The sequence below is a fragment of the Mandrillus leucophaeus genome, unplaced genomic scaffold (genome assembly GCF_000951045.1).
Source record: "Mandrillus leucophaeus isolate KB7577 unplaced genomic scaffold, Mleu.le_1.0 Scaffold1008, whole genome shotgun sequence".
Classification (NCBI taxonomy): domain Eukaryota; kingdom Metazoa; phylum Chordata; class Mammalia; order Primates; family Cercopithecidae; genus Mandrillus; species Mandrillus leucophaeus.
This window is the reverse complement of record NW_012098188.1, coordinates 1131510-1140516: the sequence shown is the minus strand read 5'-3', so window position 1 is coordinate 1140516 and position 9007 is coordinate 1131510. Positions and strand designations below refer to the sequence as shown.

General features: G+C 42.7%; 1 protein-coding gene across 1 annotated transcript in view; it reads right to left on the bottom strand.

Annotated features, from left to right (window-relative positions):
- Positions 1-1545: 1545 nt before the first annotated feature.
- Positions 1546-9007, bottom strand: part of HDHD1 (haloacid dehalogenase-like hydrolase domain containing 1) — an 81836-nt gene continuing 74374 nt past the window's right edge. The window contains exon 7 of the mRNA XM_011974204.1: positions 1546-3075. Coding sequence (XP_011829594.1) covers positions 2899-3075 — 177 coding nt within the window. The 3' untranslated portion in view covers positions 1546-2898. The remainder of the gene's footprint in view (positions 3076-9007) is intronic.

Here is a 9007-nt window from a genome sequence, read left to right as displayed (position 1 = left end):
ATGAAAACAGTTACAATCCATGGAAATAGTGTGCGGCTAATGAAGGAGAAAAAAATAACAGTACTTATGTGTACAAAATATTATCTCTTCAACAGACTGAAAAGAACCAGAATATTTTGAGCCATCCTGAAGATCTGCTTTCAGAGATAACGTGTACTCCTCAGTCAACAAAGAATCCTCACCGACATCTTTGTAAAGCGAGTCTCTCCGACAAACAATAACTGTCACAGAACGCTGCAGGCTTTGAGCTGCTGCTATCCCTTGCTCTTTAGCACTTCGTTTTCTCTTTTCAGAAGATAATAGTTCTAGAAATTGCTTTTGAGACAAAGAGCCTCATGTGAGACCAAGGAGCTTTAGCCGACTGCTTGTGGAGCAGAAGAGTACAGTGTAGACCACAGAACAATGTTCTATAGAGGCATTATTACAGATAGGTGAAAACTCATTATTTTTCATTACAAACCTTGTTATAATGTGCACGTTTTTAAAAATTTCGAAACACCATACAAAACCTGCCAAATTTAGCATAACTGCCAAATGTATTCAGAGAAACATAAACTGCAGTGTCTAGACACTGACTACTGTTGCACAGCAGACATCACTCCTATTCCTTAGAATGCCAATTCTTTCAAGTGTAAGACAGATGTTTATTTTTTTATATAAATCACCAAACTCCATCTGAGGATTTACGGGGTGGAAAAAATGTCTAATAAGTAGTAATTAGTAAGTTCTTAAGTGTTGTATATGTTTCATTTAAGTGAAATTAAGATGACGTTGATAGTGCCATCTCTTGGATGATGTCAGCAGTATAAAGGATCCTTCCTAAGGGCATACAGTATATAAGCAAACATTAGCTGCTAGTTACAGCACACCTGTATACATTCTACTCATCACTGTGTGTCCCTAATACGACATACTTTCAATGAGCTTTAAAAGTATGTCCCTAATACGACATACTTTCAATGAGCTTTAAACTTCCTTGGCCTGTATCACCCTGGTGTAAATTTGTATTACCATATCTCTGTGAAATCCATGAGCTATTCAGTGGAGTAACATCACTAAAATGTATTGAAGTAATTTGGCTGATGTGGAAGAATAAAAAAGAACGTACGTGCTTTGGCCAAGCACAGTCTGGGTCTTTTGTGTAAAAATATAAGAATCTGGCTGCAGCTTTGGTTAAAAAACAGTAACGGACATGAGATCAAATTTACCCTGTAGGAAATTCACCCAGATGTAGATGCACATCACTTAGATATGCATTACACCCATTTGTCTGATTCATACAAAATGGCTTAATGATTAGAAAACATCAACATAAATACTTTGGAAGGAGAAGATACTACATCAAAGAAGTGAGTCTTTCACTGAAAGCCTCTATTCACTGCTGCAGGAGCACGATGGCTCACTTAAAATATATAAATATCCGTTTACAGTTGGAATACTAATTGGGATTTTTAAAAAATTTAATTAGTCACATATATATTTTACATTTCTTGGAAGACTTTTTTTTTTTTAAGGTAAAATCATGACTCCCATACAAATATCGATATGTGTCCAAAGATTTTATTAAACTAATTCAATTTGTTAGGGAAATAGTAAGACGTTACAACTGGTTAAGAGGAGCAAAGTGCAGACATGTATTTAGGCCATCAAGAAGGAGGAAATGAATTTGCTAAACTGATGCAATACCAATCAATAGTCAGGGCCTGTCATCCATAGACAATCACTCCACTACACGCACACATGCATTCCTATGGTTTGTCCACAACTTCCAGAGCTGAAGAGTAGCTCAAGGACCTCAAAGGGCAGAGGCAAGCCACAACAGAGCAGCGCTCCTTCACTCCCGATTTCCATGGTTACCACCATTTTTCTCTGGCAAATCATAAATTTTAAAGACTGAGTAAATCTATAAAAGTGATTAATCACAGAAGTTTAATGTCTAATAAATTATTCCAAAAGTGTTCCCGGGCACTCAGACTCACCAAGCATACATTCTGAAATCAAATTCTATTTCTATCCAAAAAGTGTAGGCCATCAGTGTTCTTAAAGGAGGCAAATGGTTCTTCTGAGGTAGAAAACATTCTCCAATGTAGATAAGGATGTAGATACCAGGTAAATGTTACAGCTGTGTTCATACTAACAATAAACTATGGATGATGTGGCTCAGAGTCAGTCAATGAAGAAAGATCCAGAGACATTCTGAGGTCACAAAAAGAATTTAAATGTTAGCTAACAAGGAGTGCTCATCAAAAACAGGGCTTTCCACTCAGACTGCAAACCAGGCAGAACTACCATCTCACTTTATCAGTTGTCATTGCATGTTGACATCATACACTGAGGAGAGTGATGCAGATGATAGATATAAACATATCTACATACATATGCATACATACAGCATATACTTATATGCATACACTTTTTACATTTCCCAGCCAGTGTTCAGAAAAACTGGAATAAGAGAGAAGTGATGTTCCATTTTGTCTTGGAAAAGTATATATTTTACATATACATGCATGCATATATCTACATACATATGCATGTAACGCCTACCTGCAAGTTACCAAACTGATACACATGTGTATATATGGAGGTGCGTGTGTGTATACGTGTACATTCACTTTATCACATACTCCATCAGCTTGATTTTTGAGATGGTAATTCAAGTTTCATCTTTGTTCTGGGCTTCATGTCTGTCTCTACTGTGTTTTTTGTCTCAACTGTCAAGTCACATTTTAACAACACATTAGACTGGGGTAAACCAACATGGGATGGAAACACCAATCTCAGGAGGCTAAAATCACTGTACAGGTTGGGTTTGAGAGTTGCTGATTTCCTTTCCCTTTCCCCCAGCAGTGTGGACCATGAGATGGGCTGGGGGGCGGAATAGTGAGGCCCTCCCTCTCACTCATATGCGGGCAAACCAAACAGCTCGGGCTGGAAGTCCTGCAGGGAATTCAGCACCAGGGTGGCCTTTGTCGTCAGGTCTCGGCTCAAGTTTCCATCAGGAACCATGACCACCTGCATCCCAGCTGCCAGGGCCGCCTCCACCCCATTGGGAGCATCTTCAAAGACAAGACACTGTAGGAAGAAAAAGAAAGTCGAGATGGCCTTTTATGGAACCAGACATGTGGATGAAGTGTTTATCATCGTCATCACCATTGGCTTTGCAACTGTGCAGAAAGAGATAGAATTACAGTGAGGGCTCCCCAGAGTACAGATTGTGGTGAGGACAGCATGCTGTTTCTTACTGGCTCCGGGGGTCTCCCTGCCATGGCTCCTTTAAAGGGGAGAGGTTTCTGTCACAGCCAAAGCATTGCTGAAATGGAGCGCAGCTGTGTGGTGAGGCAAGATTCTCAGCTTAAAACTTTATTTTATTGGGATCATAACAATCTGTTCAATCAATAATTGAACATTCAGAGTGTGAGAGGCAACTGCAAAACTAAAAATCATGCTCTTAAAATATAAAACCACTTCAGAGTTGCTCCTGTTTTATGTACTGTGGTTTGAAAATTAAATGGTTAGAATCTTTTAAGTTAAAAATTCAGTTCCTGTGTGTGCTAGTGCGATGTGACAAATATGAGCACAAATATGTAGTGTGCGTGCATGCTCTCTTTTGGATAATCGCAAAAATTCACTTTATTATTGGGATTATGGACACAACACCATCCAAAACTTGTGGTCTCTTCATTCAGACACCCACATTGAAAATGGGGTGTTTCCAACTGGCAACTTCAAAGATATGGAACCAACCTAAGTGCCCATCCACCGATGAGCAGATAAAGAAAATGTGGCATTTATACACCATGGAATACTACTCAGACACAAAAAGGAATGAAATAATGTCTTTTGAAGCAACATGGATGGAGCTGGAGGCCATTATTTTAAGTAACTCAGGAATGGAAATCCAAATATCATATGCTCTCACTTATAAGTGGAATCTAAGCTATGAGGATGGGAAGCCATAAGAATTACATATAAGGGACTTTGGGGACTAGCGGGATGAGGAAGAAAAGACTACATACTGGATACAGTGTACACTGTTCCGGTGACGAGTGCGCTAAAATCTCAGAAATCACTGCTAAAGAACTTATCTGTGTAACTAAAAGCCACCTGTACCCTGTAGACTATTAAAATTAAAATTAAAAAGGAAAAAATTAAGTACTAAAAGAAAAACCAATACATAAAATAAAATGGGGTGTTTGTACACTGCATTTATCAGTGAGCTCCTAAAGGTGCCACCACATTGACAATGTTACAGTAAGTTTCCCTCCAAAGGAGACACCCCAGAGCCTGCTCCGTAGTATAAACAAGCATAATCCACATGTGCTATCTTCATACCACCGACCCTCTCAGGAAGACATACACTTAGGAAGCTTCTTCCCTACATTCCTAGAATGGCACACACCTCTTGTGAAAACACATTTATTGATGCTTTTTAACTGAGACTCTGCAGGGGCCCAGACATCTGTAAGGGAAGAGAGGTCCTCGTCATGGCGGCCTATGCTGAGGAGTCTCTCCTGTGGCCTAGTTCTACTCCACATGTGGCCTAGAACTCCACGAGCTGTTGAGGTGGGGCCTTTCAGCTCTCCACTCATCTCTTCTTTGTCTCCTTTGTCCCTCTGTCTTTTATTTTTTTTTAATGTATTTATTTATTTATTTATTTTTGTGAGAGTGTCTTGCTCTCTCGGCCAGGCTGAAGTGCAGTGGTGTGATCTTGGCTCACTGCAGCCTCTGCCTCCCAGGTTCAAGCAATTCTCATGCCTCAGCCTCCCAAGTAGCTGGGACTACAGGTGTACCACCAAGCCGGTTAATTTTTTTTTGCATTTTTTAGTAGAGACAGGGTTTCACCATGTTGGCCAGGCTGGTCTCCAACTCCTGGACTCAAGTGATCTGCCCACCTTGGCCTCCCAAAGTGCTGGGATTACAGGTGTGTGCCACCACACCTGGCCCCATTTGCCTTTCATTATGAAAACATACTCTTCGGCTCATCACCAGGTATATAGCAGTGACTCAATGCACTGGTGTCCTGGAAAGGGCTCATGGAAGCCTGATGCCAGGTCTGAAAGAGAAGCTCTGCATTCTTTGGCGTTTTCACTAGAAAACACTGAAACGCACACACAGTCTTAACTATTAGTGGTCTGTGCTGTAGCCAGCACAATGACTGTTTTTCTTTTTCCCTACATGCCTTTTTCTTTCCATTACCCCATTCTTTCCTTCAATCTGGGGCTAAAATATCACCTAGCCAACTTACCCCACAGGGCCGATCCCTGGATTAAGTGAGTTAATCCATGCGACAATGGAATGTGAATGCTACCTTACTTTCACAGAGGGAACTGGTTGGCCCAGCTATTTTAGTTTGCTTGGAACTGAAGGGTCGGCTGTGGGGCAGGATGTCCCGTGCTACATCCTGGACAGTCCCAGGCAAGCCACAGTAGTCCGTCCCAACACCTCCCTTCTGACAGCCTCTGATGCTCCCTGGTTTCTTTCTCCTGTGAGACACTGGTCACCGCAGGACGTGGGAAGAAATGACTCCACTTAGACTTCCAGGTTGGTTTTCTCTGTTATCTCACTCAGTGACTACCTGTTCATGATATTTCTGTCTTGCCTTTTTAAAAGTTATGACTTGATCATATTCTAAGTGCTCTCCACTGTTTTTATCTGGGACCAGAGATAGGCACGTAAATGTCAAATGACATTTCAAAATATCTGTCACCTTCTCCAGGGATTCTGAAGATTTGTGCAGGGTCTACCTGTGAAATGTGGGCTGGGGTAGAGGAAGAGATGGATTATCCCCTGGGATAATACTGCTTGGCTAAAGTTGTGAAAGCAGCTTTTATTCTCTATTTGCGTGAGGCTGCTTCCAAGGAGCAAGGCAGGTGTGTGGGACGGGAAATCAGTGGCTGACTGTGGCAGTTCCCAAAGAGATAATGGAAGGCACCCAATACACCTGCACTCATCTAAAGGGGGTCATATGGTTTTGCTGTGTCCCTACCCAAGTCTCATCTTGAATTGTAGCTGCCAGAATCCCCACGTGTTGTGGGAGGGACCTGGTGGGAGATAATTTAATCACAGGGGCAGTTTTCCCCATACTGTTCTCATGGTAGTGAATAAGTCTCACAAGATCTGATGGTTTTATAAGGGGAAACCCCTTTTGCTTGGCTCTTATTCTCTCTCTTGCCTGCTGCCATGTAAGATGTGCCTTTCACCTTCTGCCATGATTGTGAGGCCTCCCCATCCATGTGGAACTGTAAGTCCATTAAACCTCTTTTTCTTTGTAATTTACCCAGTCTTGGGTATGTCTTTATCAGCAGCGTGAAAACGGACTAATACAGGGGATCTGCAGTGGAAGGAAATGCAGGCCCCATGGTGTCCCTTCATATCTGAGAGATCTTTCCAAAGGCAGCCCGTGTTTAAAGGCAACTAAGTGAGGGCTGTGAGTGAGGAGGGAAACTTACAAGTGTCTGCAGCACTGACAGCGGGAACAGCTGACACCAGCTCTTGGAGACCTTTTTACTGTTTCTCATGGCCTTCACGTTTTGCTGGTTCCTCTGTGTTCGATTAATCTGTCCTCACCTATTTTTAAGAATAATCCAAATACGGCACTGACATCTGGAATATCACACACAACATATAAGATGAATGTCGTACATAAAGTAAGGGAGACTTGAATAAGTATGAAGAGTGGCGAAAAGTCAAGGTTGGTAACTGGTTGCTATCACAATCAATCACAATAAGAAGGTGACATAGGCTGGACGCAGTGGCTCACACCTGTATTTTGGGAGGCCGAGGTGGGCAGATCACTTGAGGTCAGGAGTTCCAGACCAGTCTGGCCAACATGGTAAAATCACATCTCTACCAAAACAGTAAAAAAATTAGCCAAGCACGGTGGCACATGCCTGTAGTCCCAGCTACTCTGGAAGCTGAGGCAGGAGAATGGCTTGAACCCAGGAGGCAGAGGTTGCAGTGAGCCAAGATCGTGCCACTGCATTCCAGACTGGGCCACGGAGTGAGACTCCGTCTCAAAAAAAAAAAAAAAAAAAAGAGAGAGAAGGTGACATAATAAGCTTATGCAACAGAAGGGCCATTTAAAATATGTCCATATGAGTAAGTAAAACCCTCAGTGTTCAAATGATTGAGGGGAAACCTAGGAAGACAGGCCAGTTGGTTTGGGTTTTCCAGCACGAGACCCTTGCAAAGTTAACTATTCTAAAAGGTCAAAAGTAGGTAAGTACAGCCTCTGATGTAAACAGCCATGGGTGATCTCAGCCCAAAACAAACAGCAGTGGGATGCATGACGCCCCTGGCACCTGAAACCCTCTTCTTCCTCCTCTCATGTGGCCGTTTTGCTAACAGCTGTCAGGAGATACCTTTCCCCAACATTTGCCGGACTCTTACACTTCATGTCCACTAACGAGAATTCCATTTGATCAAGATGGAATTTGAAAACAGAACCTGCAGTTTCAAAAGCTAATAGAATAGTTGGCTGGAGGTGGTCGATGATGGAAACGTGTCAGGAAAACTCAACAGAACAGGAGTGGAGCAGAATTGAGTGGTTTACAGGAAAACAGCGAGGTTGGCCCTCTAACACTAGGCATTGTTTGCACACAAAATTTAAAGGAAGCCCCAGACACAGGACAAAGAGAAGACATCAAACATGAGTCCTGAGAAGAAACCCCCTGGTACTGGGCCCAGATGGCACCTGCACCACACACACAGCCTGCACGCGGGAAATGATTTGGGGTCACGCCACAGCATCTGAAAGTTTGGGTTTTGTTGGTTTGGGTTTTTTCCCCTAGAAGCAGTGGAATTATAAAGCAGAACAACTACTGTGTCCTGAAGCACCTATTAAAAATGTCCCAAAAGATTTATTTATTTTCATTTTTTTGTTTTTTGTTTTTTGAGACATAGTCTGGCTCTGTCACCCAGGCTGGAGTGCAATGGCAAGATCTCAGCTCACGGCAACCTCCACCTCCCAGGTTCAAGCAATTCTCCTGCCTCAGCCTTTCAAGTAGCTGGGATTACAGGCGTGCACCACCATACCAGGCTAATTTTTTTGTATTTTTAGTAGAGGTGGGGTTTTGCCATGTTGGCCAGGCTGGTCTTGAACTCTTGACCTCAACTGATCCCCCAACCTTGGCCTCCCAGAGTGCTGGGATTACAGGTGTGACCCACCGTGCCCAGCCCCAAAAGATTTTTATGTCGTCTTCAGACTTTGTTACACACAAAGATCTAATGCACTTGTAAATAGGACCACTCCTACAAGAAAAGTACCTGGTATCTAAAAGCCTAACCATTTAAAGAATTTTCACAGCATGGGTGTCTGTCTACTGAAACTTAAGGATTTAAGAATAAATCCTTAAAAGCTACCTGGAACAACTGTGTCTGGTAATCACAGGACTTAAGCGTCAAAAAAAGAAAGAAGAATATAAGCTAAATACAGTTTATATCTTGCACAAATAAAATTAAGGAGGAAGTATGTTTTTATTTTCGAAGGCAGAAATACCTCAACACAGTTTCCATCTGCCACACCCAGCTACAGCAAAAGGAGGTTCACCCTGACTGAATTTGGCTCTCATGCTTCTTTTTAAGCACCTCATTTTTTCACTTAGGGAGCAGCCCTTCCTGTCCCACCATGACTGACTGATTACACTTGACCTAAAACTCATTCATACCACCACCCATACAGTGAATCATGGATTGTATGTTTGCATCTGTAGAAAGAAACCTTTCTCTCTATAAGGGACTTCAGCCTCTGCAAGTGGGGAGCAGAGGCAGACTGACTTTTCTCTGCATGGACTTGGTGGGTTGCTCCTTTGAAGGCAGTGGCCAGGGACAGGGAAGGTGGAAGTGCCCATGGCTCCCTTCTCTTTTCCAGCAGGGCTTCTGCACCTTCAGTGAAGCTGGAGAACTGGGGCTTGGTCCAGGGGATGGTGCTGGCACTTGCACATGCTCCCGGCAGGCCTACGGCCTCCTGAGATCTCCCTCCTTCACCCCACATATCATCTCTGTG